The sequence below is a fragment of the Canis lupus genome, chromosome 9, assembly GCF_048164855.1.
Source record: "Canis lupus baileyi chromosome 9, mCanLup2.hap1, whole genome shotgun sequence".
Lineage (NCBI taxonomy): Eukaryota > Metazoa > Chordata > Mammalia > Carnivora > Canidae > Canis > Canis lupus.
In genome coordinates, this window is record NC_132846.1 from 65,445,798 (window position 1) to 65,461,291 (window position 15,494).

The following is a 15,494-nucleotide window of genomic DNA, read 5'->3' on the forward strand; positions in this document are numbered from 1 at the left end:
GTGAACAAGTGAATCTCTGAAAACAAAATACCACCACCCCTTTACTTTCCCCTTCAATACCCACCTTGGAATGATAACTGCATCCTGGTAATCTTCTAATTTAAAAACAAAAGGTGTTTCTTTTGAATACTTGGTACTGGGAATGCCTATGCGAGCTTCAGATTTCTCAATATCTTCCATGAATTTAAAGTCAATGTCCAAAGTGCTGGAGTCATTCACTTAGGGAAGGAAAAAGACTCTTTAGCTTGTTAAAATGTACCACAGAGAAGATTCTTACTTAAGCCATATAGTCATGTATGTGTCTAATGTAGAGCTTTTTCTAGTAAGAGAGTTCTCTAGTATCCACAATAAACTATTGGTAAGCAAACTTCCCTCTTTTCAGATAGCATCACCGAACACTTTAGAGCCTGGGCTCTTCTTACCAACATTAAGAGGTAGAACACAGTATGCTGAATCAGCGTCTGTGGGTTTAAATTCTAGTGCAGGTTTTTCAAGCCGAAGAATATGTGAGAATATATACTGGTGAAGTCTTGTAATCAACTCAAGCATTTGTAGAGACAATGTGAAACCAGACTTCTTCAACTCAATGGATATGGTAACCTCTCCAGAGCGCGTGTACACAGGAAAGTGCGGGATCTTAGCAAAAAGGGGGGGGGGGGAGAAAAAGAGCATCCCCAAAGTTAACAGGTATTTTATGCCATTATAAATATTTAACTTCAGAGGAGGAATGATGCTTTCAATCCAGGAAATAGAAGGGACACCTTGATTTTTAAATATATTAAACATTCTGAGGTAACAAGATAGTTACTATTAAATGGTCATTCTCTTTTCTTAAAAAAACCAGGTATCTGTATCTTAGTCATAAGAAACCGACTACCTGAGGTATAGGTTTGGCTGTTAGTATTCCAAAGCATCGTGTGGTATCCTCAGGGGGATAGAGCTTGCGCCTTCTGAAGTTGAGTTCATCAGGTAAGGGCGTCGTCAGAACCATTCCTATCACATACAGGTAACAGGGCTGATCAGGTTTGGGATAGCTATCCCTTAAACATTCTGGAATCTAGAATTGGAAAAAGAAAACCTAAGCATCAAGATCCAGGGTTAACAGCCTCTTTTCCAGATATTGGCAAGAAAACAAATTTCTTCCTAGCTTTACTAAATAAAAGCTGATGAGAAAAAGGTAAGAAAATACCCAGGGCAGGAGACATAATTACTTAACCCTGGTGGACAGCAAGCACTTCTCAGGTCTGGGCTGCAAGGTGGTCTAAGGTCACCCACCTTAAAACGCACTCCTGACTATACAACTAATACCAAAACTATATACAACAATTGAGCCGTATAGGGTCTTCTCTTAGAGACACTATTCATTTGGGTTACTTCTTATTATTAGAAAGCTCTTTTCTCCCTTGGGACTTTTGGTCTTTCAACACCATAGAATATCAGAAAACAAATGCAAAATTTTCAAATCCCACATAATTTTACTGCTCACATATAACCTTTACTAACTTCCTTCCAATACACTGTATTGGACTTCTTCCTGTGTATAAACGTATATAAACATATTATGCACATGTGTTTTTTCACTACAAATGGAATGGCATAACAAAGACTGTCCTCACCTGATCTTTCCACTTACTACAATGAGAATACCTTTCTCTGTATCATTTTTAATGGCTATCTGATTATATGAGTCAACCGGAATTTAACGAATCTGAGATTGTTTCTTAACTTTCAATATTCATACAAGCCCACTCAGTAGAATCATGCGGTTTCTGAGGTGCAGGGACATTAATGATCGCATCTGTAGTTAAAAGGCACAGAAACACCGGCTAGGAAATGGTTACAGTTAATAGAATATCAGATAATCCAGAAGGTATCTGTTAGTTAAAACACTTCTTGTGAACGACGATGTCTGTCCTATGAAATGAGTCCAGTGGCCTTTGGGGTAAATGTTAGAGTAGGAAGGCTGGGAAATGGGTCATATTCCTAATTTTTAAACAGCCAATGTGCTTCTGAATCTTGAAAATGCTCAAGTGAAACTGAGTGAAAACTTTTTTAAAAGTATAAACTCAACATAACTGCAAAAATGAGACAAAAGAACCATACTTTTAGGCTAAGAAGAAAATACACAGGAAAGTTTTGCTTTTGTTTGTGATCCTTACAGGGGACAAACATCAGCAAATATTTTAAGGCAAATATTCAAGTACCTCAACCCAGTGTGGCTCTAATGAGCAGTCAGACTCAGAGGGACATCGTAGCACATGCATCCTGCCAGGATGCGGCACATCCAGCCAGACCCAGCACGCTGAAGAAACTGGTTCTGACTGCTGGCAGGCTACCACCTTGTTCCTGACAGACCCTGGCTGTCACAATCCTTACACAGGCCACTGAGCCTGCGTGTGGAGGCAGCACTCTTTCGCCTGTCTCTTTTATCATGCAAATCCTCCTTTGTCTTAGCCCCAAACACAAGTAAAACCAAAATCTTACGGCTAATGTGAATGAAACAAAAAAATGTCTCTTTAAAGGAAACACTCATTCTGGGTAGAATCTGACAAATGAGTCCAAACTCCTTTTGAGAAGGAAAATAAAAGCCTGTCCTAAGTAGGAAAGAGCTCACAGTGCACGTGGGAAGGAGGAATGGCTGTCTGATCTGAAAGAAAAGCTGTCATGGGAGGATATGAGCTGAGATCCCAAGTGGCCAAGTGACAAGGTCTGGGAAGCCAAGCAGAGGAATGTCAAGTTGATGTAGCAGGAAATAAAAAGTCAGAAAAGGCTAGATTTGTATGTGGTTCTAACCAATACTAACTGCTTTTGGGTAGCACTGTCTTCGTTTTGTGGAACCTGGTCTTCCTGGAACACTGGTCTCTTCTTCATCATGTAAATCAAGCTCTTCTTCATATTTAACGGTCTCTTTCCCAACTGGCATCAAATGGTCATCCAGTTCACCTAAAAAATTTAAAAAGAATTAATATAAGCAGCCCAGATTTTGCCTCTCTAATGACTAACGAATCCAGAGCAAAGTGTTCTGTTAGAAAGCAGCAAGAAGGGTAATGGAAACTAAAGCATCTGTACTTTTAATAACACAAAGTGACCAGACATGATGCGTCAGGCAGTCTATTTTGGCATTCATATACTCAGTGCAAGCAGGGTTACAGATTCCATTCTAAGATGCAAACATATCATCTAAACAAGGCACAACATGAGGAATGTGGTGCAAGGGACTGTGATAACACCATATGGTAACAGATGGCAGCTGCACTGCTAGTGAGCAGAGCCTAATGTCTGAACTCGTGGAATCACTACGTTGTACACCTGCCACCAACGTTAACATTGCATGCCAACTATACTCCAATCAAAAAAAAAAAAAAAAAAACTTCTCAAAATAATACTGAAACAGAAAAACAGCCCATAACCATTGTTTTACAAAATCTATGGAAAACAAAACTTCCCGTTTAAAAAAAAATGGATAAATTTGAGAGACTGACCCACTAAAACAAATGTTCGTGATTCAACAGTTACAAGAAGGCCTTTCCGTACTGACAAGGAGTCAGTACAGGAAGCAAATATGCTATATGCTACAGTTGTTCACAGCAGAGCTCAAAGAGCTGGAACATGTTACAGGACCTTCGAGTTATATCATAGTTACATCCGTCTTCACCAAAGCAGAGAGAGCAAGGAGTTCAGAATGCCACAAAATCCTCAGAGACTTGTAAAGTCCTTGATATGCTTTTGTTTTACAATGTTTTCAACTTTATTTTTATTTGCATGTGCTTTTTCAAACACTCTTACCAATTTTGTGCAGTTTTTCACAGCAAATGAGAGCTACGACTCTTTCGGCCAATCGTACACAGCTCATTGGTGGACCCTGAAAGTCACAAAAAACATTTCCACTGTACGGGCACATAGCTATCTATCATTAACACATAAAACTTCTATGAAACCAGTATCTTTAAAGCTGAACTTTATGAGAACAAAGTGCTTTATTTTGAAAAATGCCAGCAAGTCTGTTAAAACCATAATCTCCACAGTTGAAATGCCATTTTTAAAAGTCCTGCCCAGTTACGCCTAGATAAATCATAATGAAGATTTGGCAATTTTAATGATTATAAATTTCAGTTAAGATTTTAATGTAGCTTATTTTCACTAATCTAAAAATAAGAAAAAAAAAAGATTATCAAAATGTGGCTGTAACATACAGGTTAATAGTACTGACAAATTTTCATGTGCAACAGAAGTTAGTCATCTCATAATATCTGGAAATCAGTACTGGGACCAAGGACGGCAGTTACACAAAGGGAGATATTCAAGTGAACAACAAAACAGCTAGAGAAGCCCAAATATATTTAATAAATTCTGTCCCTCTATGTGTCTAAGCCACAGCTGAATGTTGATATTACTAAGATCCTAGAGAGAACTACAGGTCATCTACTCATATAGTCTACTGAAAGTCTGAACATGTGGCTGACCACAAAAGAGATTTATAAACCTACTCTTAAGGAACAGATTTAAAGCTAAATTTCCCTGTTACTTGTGCTGGCATAGAGAAGCTGAAAAACAATCCATTAATGACATACTTTAAAGGCACAATCATTTCTTTTTCTAAACTTACAACAATGGAGGCTCGGAGAGGTGAGTTAATTGGCAGATAAAGAGTTGAATAAAATGTACCATCAGGCAACTCTCGGGTTCTACATTTAGGAGCTAGATGAGTAAACGGATCACTTGGTAATCTAGCACAGTATCTGTGAAGAAAAAGAAATTCTGATGCTAAATCTACACCTGAGAAATGGAGGAAAAAAATCTGTATTGATATTCACAGCCTCAAGTTTAATTTTTCATGTCCCTCTTCCCCTCTACTAGATTGGTATTTAATATGTGAAGTTTGAGCTTCATTGCTTTGAACTTTCAATAAGATGGAACAGTGTTGTCCAACAGAATCTTTTGCAATTATGTTCTGTGTCTACACTAGTCCAATGGGACAGCCACTGAGTGAGTGCTTGAAATGTGGCGAGGCATCTAGGAAACTAAAATTTATTTAATTTTAATTAAAATTAAAATGAGTTTAAATAGATGCGTATGTCCAGTGCTACTCTACAGTGCAGAAAATCCTGTTTAGAATCCATTAAGAGAACACATCACCAATGTTTGTTCCTTAAATCGTATATGCACCCGCAGATTATATCAGGGCCTGTGCAAGAAAGGCATCAGAAGAGGCTGGAAGCACAGCTCAGTACTGACACAACGGAAAGGCATCAAAACAAGATGATCACTCCCACTCCCCCACCACACACCCCCCAGCAGCACAAGGAGAGTGTTTCAGGGCAGGAAGCTAGCTTCAAAGGTGCCGAAACTGAGCAAAGGTGGGTGCTGGTACAGGAAGGCAATCGGTGGGCAAGTAATTGGGCAGGACTCACAGGGAGGGCACTGGAATGACAGCCGCCCTGTAAGTTCAAGACCTGCGCAGTCAGGACACCCAAATGGTGGCAGCCCTGCAGATAGAGGGCTAGATGTAAGAGTAACAATTTTGGAGGACAATGTGAGTCCTACCTCTCACTATTGAAGAAGCCAGAAATAAAGACGGAAGAAAGGAGAGCTAGAATGAACCCAGTAGTGTGACAGTGAAAGCAGAGGTAACACATAGGCAGTCAGATACAGAAATAAATCTGACCATAAATGTGTATGTGAATATGCACACATATACACATAAATGTAGTTTCTAGCTCTGTCTACCGAGGAGCCTAGAAGCAGCAATACTCCAAAGGCAATGAGTATACCTAGCACTCAGCACCCAGATTTTGGTTTCTGAACACCACTCATCTGCCACTAAAAGAATTTTCTTTTGGAAAAAGAGCCAATATCTAGGCTGGGGGAGAGAAAACATAAGTTGTGTCTAAAAATCTTAGTATGCCATAAAATAATGAAGTGATCAAAGAATAATGGTGATGTAAAAAGAACTAGCTTGAAGGGGTTTCTACTGGCCAAATTTGAGATAATTTTAACATGAAAATAAATAATAAACAATAGTAACCAGACTATAACCCACTGAATAAAACAGAACTCCATCGGTTCATATTAGATTAAAAAAAAAAACAATAAAGAGAATAAATAAATGGAGAAAAGAGAAAGCTCTATCTTCCAGTAGAATGCCAACAAATAGGAAGAATAATGGAATTAGAAGATCACCATTTTGCAGACACCACAGCAAAAATCAATTCAGGCAAGAAATACCAATGGATACTTTTCACTAATGGGTAAAACTGGGAAGAGAGAATAAATTTTATATTGTTCCAAAATATCTCCCCAGGAAATACGCACTCATAAAGGGAGAAAAGGCAACTCTATAGCGGAAAAGCTGGCAGACCTTTCAGATCAGAGCCACCACCACCAGTTAAGAGCACAAACTGACATCAAGTATACCCAGTAGGACAAAATGAGAACACAGCACCACTTCTGTGATGTGCAGGCCCCAGTGCATAACCTTAGGTTAATTATCAGAAAGTATCAGATAAAGCCAAACTGAGAGACAGACTACAAAATGACCGGTCTGTAATTTTCAACAGTGGCAAGGTCATCCAGGTCAGGGAAAGACAAGAACGGTTCCAGGTTGAAGGAGACTAGAGAGATGAGAAAAATGCATACAATCCTTGATCCTGGCTTGGATCCTTTCACTATAAAAACATTCTCGTGACACCTGAATAGGTCTCTCTAGTGAGGGGTAAATAGGAGTTCTCTGCAGTATTCCTGCAACACTTTAAAGTTTGAAATGGTTTCAAAATAAAACATTAAAAAGAAAATCTTATGTGAATTGCTCTTTATTTTGCCTCTGCACAAAATTTATTCAAATACATAGTCTAGGTATGTATCTGCTTTTCTTGGTCCTTGGAAATGTTATTATCAGTTCAGACAAAGTAAATTAGAACATAATTAAAAACACAAATTAAGGGCCGCCTGGGTAGCTCAGTCAGTTAAGCATCTGCCTTCAGCTCAGGTCATGATCCTGAGGTCCTGGAATTGAGTCCCGAGTTGGGATCCCTGCTTAGCAGGTAGCTCCTCCTCCCTATCCCTCTGCCATTCCTCCCACTTGTGCTCTCTGGCTCTATCTCTCTGTCAAATAAATAAATAAAGTCTTAAAAAAATACAAGTTAATATATCATAATCTTATATTGTAGTTAATGAAAATTTAACATCCCTCAACATTCATGGCGCAAAACAACAAATACCAAAATTAAAAAAAAAAAACTAGTGAGTACTATATAAGTAAAATCTAATTAAAATAAGCATGCCTTCATTAAGTCAGCCTTGCCAACAAAAACTAAACATTTATCATTACACAATACTGTTTTTGCCTTCTGATGAAAAAGAAGAATGAATGGGGAAAAAACACTTCTTTTCTTTCTCTCATCAAAATAGTACCAAGCCATAAACAGAGAGACTGGTGAATATTTGCAAAAGGAAAACACTACAATACTCACACGTTTAGACTTAGATCTTGCAATACTCCTAGGCTTTCCATGCAAATGATTTCATATCATACCTATTGATGTGTCCAATGGCCGTGTTGATTGTGACTCGTGGACCACCATCATCAGGCCTCAACACGTATGGTGGGAACACGTCGTCATCATCCACAACAGGTTCAATGTCAGTCTCACCAGTGTCAACTGACTTGGAACACTTGTTTCTTAAGATCTGAACATTGCAGAAACAGGTATTATGATGAGAATAAATATTTTCTTTGTCATTTATCAGTTGTCTGCCTCTGTACCTACAGAAAAAGCTCTCTTGACAAAAAACAGCTCTCTCTCCTAAACACACTGTAATACTCCAAGTCACCTGATGCAGAAACTCCCTCCCAAAGTAGTCCCCCCCAGCTCCAATCATGGGAGACACTCACCATACATGCACAGGGTTTGCATGGTACCATACCCACACACACATACACACACGTGTGCAAACACACACACACACATACAGGGGCTGTGTCATCACCCTCCAATCACTCCACAACTCAGTCATTCAACTGTGACTGCACTGTCCACACTAACAGGTTACTTTCCAGGCTTCTTCCCCTACAATCCATATGACCATTTTCACCAGGAGCTTTCAAAAACTTTGTAAAATACTGCTGGCTCTGTAACTATTTGACTTTTTTATAATGTGCACATTGCACACCCCTGGCTGAGACTATTCTCTGTAGATAAAGCTATTTTTATCTATTTTTCTGCACATAAAAAATAACTCAAAGATACCCTATTGACTTTTGGACTTACCTTTTCAATAGCTTTGTATGTTTTAAGGTCTTCTTCAAAACTTTTTATTTTGTCTGTATCTGCTAACATTATATAATTAGAGATCGGTGCCCTTGCTCTTCCCTTAGATTGAACATAGGATCGATACTCTGTGGGCAAATCAAATCGAACCACCAAGTTGCATTTTGGTATATCAACACCCTCTTCCACAATACTTGTTGCAATGAGAAGGTTGGTCTCATGTGCTCGAAATTTCCTAAGTACCTGAAAAAAGTCCATCAAGAAAAGCAAAGAACTTCTAAGAAATTTCCAAAGGAACAGCATAGTATAAATAAATGACAACTGTCCTTTCTGATACATGCTCCAGATACACTAAATCTTTAAGTCCAGGCTAAAGATGACAACACTACACAAAACTCAGGATGCATGAACACATGGGCAAAGAGAAACTTTAATAACAATTTTTAGCTGAATAGGACTTGAAAAATCAAAGTGACTTTCTACCATACAGAAGTATATACAAATCACAAAAAGCCTTCAGATTGAAAAGGCTGGTTTCTTTGATGGCCACAAAAGAATCTAACCAACAAAGTGACCAAACGAATCCACTTCTGGAGTCCTATTGATACTCTGACCCGTCATGGTGGTAATCTTGCATCTCTGAGACTGTGCCAACAATCCTCCAAAGATGTCAAAACTTTCACTAAAATCCCTAATGCTTGTAATTAAAAATTACAAGGAAGGCACTATGTATTTTCTGGTATCTTGGGACATTTTCATTTTAAGGAATCAGAGCTACCGATTAAAAATAAAGTGAAAATTTTTTTCATTTAAGATTTAAAATAACACCATTTCTCAATCCAGGATAAGTAAAGTAAGGTGGCTTTTAAATAATCTACCACATTGGTTATTGGACTCCCCAGATTTGGAATATTCAAAAAGCTATGACAAAAATGAACTTCAACGTGAATTATTCTACCTCTAACTTAAATATTAAATAACAAACTTCAAATAAAAAGTTTTTGTTTGCCAGCCAGACACTATATTAGGTTTCATATCTTTATGATTGCTGTCTCTCATATTAAAATCTTAAGATGCATGAAAAAAATTAAGCCAAATCTTTTAACGTATCCAACCAAGGCAGGACTTTAAACCGAACACAAAACAATTTCTAGGAAAAAAAATTCATTTTTTTTTTTGCTCAGTCACATGGAGTCAATAGAAGTTATGGTTACACATGCTTGGTTTTTCTATGAAATGCCATCAGTCCAATAAAGGAAAATGAAATGGTTGATGGCAATTAAGAGAAAATTGATTTACCAGACAGCTATTCTAATTCTGAACATATGAATCACTATACAGCTACTTCATAGGAGACAGCTAGTCTATCTACAAGTATTCTATATTACAAAAAACACCAAGCAATTCTGAAGAAAAGGAGTTCCTATGAGCAGTTTATATATATTCTGAAAATTGTTATTGTACAACGATTTCAACTTAAGTTACCTCTTCCTGTTTTCTGAATTCTGCTTCCATCTGTTTGTTCCGAGGCTGATTCTTTCCAATGCCATGTCCAGTTATAAAATTGCTGCTGATGTAAGCCAGCTCTGGATCTTGTTTGCCAGCTTCCTTTATCAATCTAAAAAAATTATATACGTTTGGAAGTTAAGCATTGATGAGGGAAAAAAAATTTAAACTTTTGTTTGTAAGGTCTCCCTTAAAATGGAAATACACGTATGTTTTGCCAACATACCTAACAAAATGGTCTTGGTGTTTTTTCCTAACTAGCTTAAACAGAAATCACTGCCACTCTTCCCCGTGTAGATCTGTGGACTGAACACTTACAGCATCAGATACAGGGTTGATTTATACTGACGAACACAGTGGTCACAGTACTTCAAACTTTCTAATTTGGCAGTCATGACTTACTAGAAATGTGGCCCAGGAGGGGACAGAGCTAGGCAGAGAGAAACATGGAATCCCTATATACCCTGGCTTCAGGCCAGGATCTATAATGAAAAAGCACATGCACTTCTCCAAACACACACACAACTTGCGGTGGCCATCACACCCTTGTCTCCACGGCCAAGCTTATACACAATGAGTACCAACACCAGATGCCAAGGGGTGATTCTATAGCAAGGGAAACCTTATTCTCCTGCTACAGGTACTAAGAGAGCTCCTGCTGTGTGTGAAATATATGAGATATATGCCATATATATATGGCATGGTTGTTTCTTTTAGTCTTCCGCAACACCCTTTATCACTGGAAGCAGAGCTCCAGGGCAAGAAATGCCTGTCTACTGAGAAGCACCTCCATTCCCGACACTTTCCTGCCTCCTAGGCCGCCGTCCACAGTTCTGCACAACATGGCAGTGCCAGAGTCCTCATCCCCTCCTGTCATGGAAGAGAGAGGCTTCCCAGCTTGTGCCACTTCCTGCCTGTTCCTCTGTATTAATCCAGAACGCTAGTAACCGAAAGCTGGCCTTCTAGCTAAGAAATGGAAAAGAGCTACAGGATGGGATCACATTACACGGGTACAGAAGGTTAACAGTTAGTGTTGCCATTACAGCTATTTTGGAAATATTCACATTCAAAAACTCAGCACACAGGATAAATGGTTCCACACCTGACATAAGTGACTCCAGATGGTTCCTCTGAAGTCATACACATAGTATAAATTCCTAATAGAAAATTGCATTTTTTAAGTCAAACCATTCTTTTTTTTTTTTTTTTTTAAATACATGAAACAGACTAATATCAAAGAGTTGGAAGAAACCTTGAGTGGCCATCTAGAATATCTTCCTGCCTCCAAATGAGCCAAACACTTGCATGTCTAGGTTAGTTTCAGAGTCTGTTCTACATTCAAATACTTAAAATGTTCAAAATCAGGAACTTCTTTAATATGTTCCAAGCTTTGTTTAGTTATTAGAATAAACTTACGATGTCAGTAGCAGGAAGCAATGCTACATGCAAACAAATCTCATGCCCCAAAGTCTAAATTATAAAATTAATTATCTTAGAAATATGTACTTCCAAATGTTAGTTTATGTAAATAAGCATCAATGTGAATGTAACACAGGCTAAAACAAAATGCATTTCATGGCAAGCATCAGGCTTATTAATTGGCAAAGAATGTATTTTTCTTTGCCAAAATGATCAGCCTAGCAGATTTCAATTAACTAAGAGGCAAAAGCACTAAAGAGTAAATGCGTTTCTCCTTTAGTGAAACTCGCATCGTTACTGAAGAGAAGAGAAAAAGAGAATACACACATTAACGACCCAAATCTCTGGTAAGCAGTAATTAAATGCTATATACCCAGGCTAATGATGATTAGAGGGAAAAATTTCTCTATCTGATAAATTAAGGGATGTCTAAGCACACTCTTCAAAACTACAGGCTTCCAGAAAAACAACAAGGTCTCCAGTGGTCAAGGAGTTTACAAGTAACACAAACTGCTTACAGATTTCATGGTACCATGAACTGATAGGACAAAGTCTTACTTGTTTCTTTTGATTTTTACACTGAGTTTATGTGAGCTGTTCCACAAGCAAGCGGTTCCACAAACCCAGCTGATCTCTAGCGCACAGAGATTCTGAAACTATCAGCAGCTAAGAACCAATTTGTTTTCCTAATTTCAAATCCATCAGAGACCAGCATTTTAAAAAAATTCCATGAAAATTTACAAAGAAAATGAAACTTAAAAGCATTCAAATTCAAGAGTCAATTATATAATATTCAGCAGACATAACTTGCTGTCAAAAATAAGAGTTTCTAGATGTTTACCCTCAATCTGTGTACCTAACTCACTCATCTGGCACCAGTGCACAGATTGTATTGTGTGTGTGCACACATTACCTCCCTGATTACATTAGAAAATGCAAGGCCAGAAATAGGAAATATGCCTTCTAAAAGAGTGGACATATCATGGGAAACTGGAATTTAACTAAATGTGCAAATTTATGCAGACAACCGTTAAGGGGAAAAAAATTCAAACACATCATTTGAAACGTCTGCCAAGTACGAAAGCATGTTATCAACAATAGCTTTTAATAGCATCCTTACTCCTTACGTTTGCTCATCAATGTGAGAAAATCCAATGTAATTCCTGTGATCTTACCAAAAAAAATAAAAAATAAATAAATAAATAAACCCTATGACTGATAGAGTACATGAATCCTATATGCCCTAAATGTGTGCATAAAGCAAATAGCACCTACTATATAGGTGATAAAACACTATTTTTATATATATTGTCAAGAGACAGAAATTATTACAATTTTACAAATGAAGATGCTGAGAGAGAAAAATTTCTCTTTAAAGCTTTAAAAAGTTTAATAACTTTCAGAAAATAAACATCTAAAGCAGTGGGTAGAAAAGAAAGGAACCAGGGATCCTTGGAGAAATGAGTGATTCCATGGCAGGAACAGGGAATATACAAGAGCCTGGAGCATCTTGCAATTCTAGAAGTCAGGAAGCTCTCAAAAACAAAAAAAAAAACAAAAAAAAACCAGGATGAGGACATGTCCAAGGGACACAGGCACTAACCTTAAAGAACCCCCTCTGTGGCCTAGAGTGGAACAATGTGAACAACAAAACAAATCACCTACTCTCAGATTATTCTAAGTGAAGAATAAACAACTATGAGTCCACAGTGATAAAAAAAAAAAGAACATGAGTCAATAAATATAAATAGAGTATCAAAGAGGTAAGTTTTTCTTATAGAAGAACTCCAGTAATAAACATAAATACACCCCTCTCCAGGAAGAGTTCAAGCCCTCCCTGCCAGGATGAGCTAGTGACTTGCTTCAAGAAAATAGTGAGGAATAAAACAATAGCAATATCACAGTAAAGAAAGCAAACACTATCATAATCATGCAATGAAGTTTCCCATCACGAGTGATGTCTCATGTCCACACCATGAGTCCCCCTGATACAATGTGATGGGAAGGAGGTGCTTCATTTCCATGGTGTTTTTCCAAATCCTAAAACCTGAGAAATTTAATCCTGAGCAAAACATCAGGCAAATTCAAACTGAGAGCTGATCCACCAAACTCTTGACCAATACTCCTCAAGACTGTCAAGGTCATCAAAGCCAAGGAAAAGCAGAAAATATAGAGGACCAGAGGAGATCAGGGAAATGCAACAACTAGATGCAGTATGGTACCTGGGTTAAGAAGATGACATTAATGGGAAAATTGAGAAATGAAAATAAAGTCTGAGGTCTGGTTAATAGTAATGCACCAATGCTAGTCTCCCATGTGACAAATGCACATGGTAACTAAAATGTTAACAACAGGTGGGAAGGGATCCCTGGGTGGCTCAACAGTTTAGCATCTGCCTTTGGCCCAGGGCGTGATCCTGGAGACCCAGGATCGAGTCCCCCGTCAGGCTCCCGGCGTGGAGCCTGCTTCTCCCTCTGCCTGTGTCTCTGCCTGTCTCTCTCTATCATGAATGAATGAATGAACAAACAAACAAATAAATAAATCTTAAAAAAAAAAAGAAAAAAAACAGGTGGGGAGACCAAGGGAGGGAGACCGGGAAGCTCTGTATTCTCTTTGCAGCTTTTCTGTAAACAAAGTAAGGAGGGAAACAGTGGAAGGGGTAGACCAAGGCTGTGAACTAGGCTGGTCCGACAACAGCACCACACAAGACTAGTAAATTACACAGTGAAAAGAAGACAACTTGGGAGACTGGAAGCCCTTTTTTCTGCCTCTTGATATCTGTGTGACTTGGGGAGGGTCACAAACTGAGTCTTTGCTTCCTCATCTATAATATAACAAAAAACGTCTACCTTCCACCCTCATGGAGTGTTGTAAAACTTTAAAAAGATATCTAAACATAAGTTATAAACTGTATAGCTCTACACACATACATAAGGCAAAAAGGGAAACTATAAACGTAAGACTATACACTAGCTACATTATCTACAGAGAGAGCTATGATTTATTTTTTTAATTAGGAGAGGACAAAATTGCCCATGTATCACAATAGCTTAGACTCCCATGAAACCGTTCACTGAGGGTTTTTCCTATTAAATTGATGGAAGGAAAGAATCTGGATTTCAGGAAGTTTTTCTAAGCTTATTAAAAAGCTTACTGGAACAAGACCTCTATTGTATATTTAATTAGCTGCCCATAAAGTCAACCCTCAAACGGCTCTTGATTCATCATCCGACAATAAATTCCAGCCCCATGTTATGAAAGTTGATCACAATTAATCTGGTCCTCAAAGTCAATAGGAAGTAACTGATTTTTGATAAACCTTCTCAGGCTAATATTCCCACAATGAAAACTGGCACATCTCTACATTTAAGAGCATGTGTAGAGAAGAGGGAAAGAAAAGAAAATATGCCATTTCTTCTTGCTAAGCCCTATAAAATGTATTTAATTCTTAAACCATCCTGTATGGGGGCAAGGAGCATGTCTCTAATGAGGCTTGGAACTGTGCTGATATTAAACTTTTCTGACTCCTGAAATGCCTTTTCTCCCATTCTAAGAAATAATTCCGACGGTCCCTGGTCTCTCTCTGGTCTGTCATGCTCTCCCTGGTCTGTCTCCTGGTCGACTTTCTACTGGAAAGCACAGGTTTTTAGAGTTCTCTGATGCCCAGGGGCATTATGATTGCAGAAGGAACTTGGAAACTCAAAAGTAGGATATCAGGATTCTAGAACTGTCTCTGCCACTGCCTAGTAATTTAACTCAGAGCAAATCACTTTTACTCCTGAGGCCCTTTCTCTTTTTTTGTAAAAATAAGTGCGCTGGATTAGTCAATGAGTCCCTTTCCAACCTTAAACTCCTGATTCCAGTGTAATTCACTACCTAAAGTTATTCTACCTTGTATTCATCATACGGATCAGGCCCAATGACTATGAAAATTACCAGACTAAAAACCACCAGATGACAACCCCAGAGTCCAATTTCTTATTACTCCAGTAAGTTTTCAAAGCCCCCAAAACAGTCAGAAGCAGTTTAGAAAAAGGAACAAAAAAATCCCAAATTACCACAGGAAACAAAGCTGAATTTCTCCTCAGAGATCACTACTTGCATAACTGGCTCTTATAGATCAACTCTGGCCAATTAATGGATCCCACAGAGAAACAGATCTATTATCTGAAGAACCATCGTGAGGACCCTTTCTGGCCCTGCTGTAGACACACTACAGCATCTGTACACACACCAGAAGAACCGTACATTACCTATTTGACACAAATTTGGAGTACAGCTCCTTGGCCGGGTCTATGTTCA

General features: G+C 38.3%; 1 protein-coding gene across 1 annotated transcript in view; it reads right to left on the reverse strand.

The window, feature by feature from the left end:
- DICER1 (dicer 1, ribonuclease III) overlaps positions 1 to 15,494 on the reverse strand; it is a 72,730-nt gene that overhangs the window by 21,781 nt on the left and 35,455 nt on the right. The window contains 9 exon segments of the mRNA XM_072839810.1: positions 65 to 218; positions 423 to 636; positions 878 to 1,057; positions 2,804 to 2,943; positions 3,787 to 3,862; positions 4,607 to 4,739; positions 7,532 to 7,686; positions 8,268 to 8,510; positions 9,753 to 9,885. Of these exon segments, the coding sequence (XP_072695911.1) occupies positions 65 to 218; positions 423 to 636; positions 878 to 1,057; positions 2,804 to 2,943; positions 3,787 to 3,862; positions 4,607 to 4,739; positions 7,532 to 7,686; positions 8,268 to 8,510; positions 9,753 to 9,885 (1,428 nt within the window).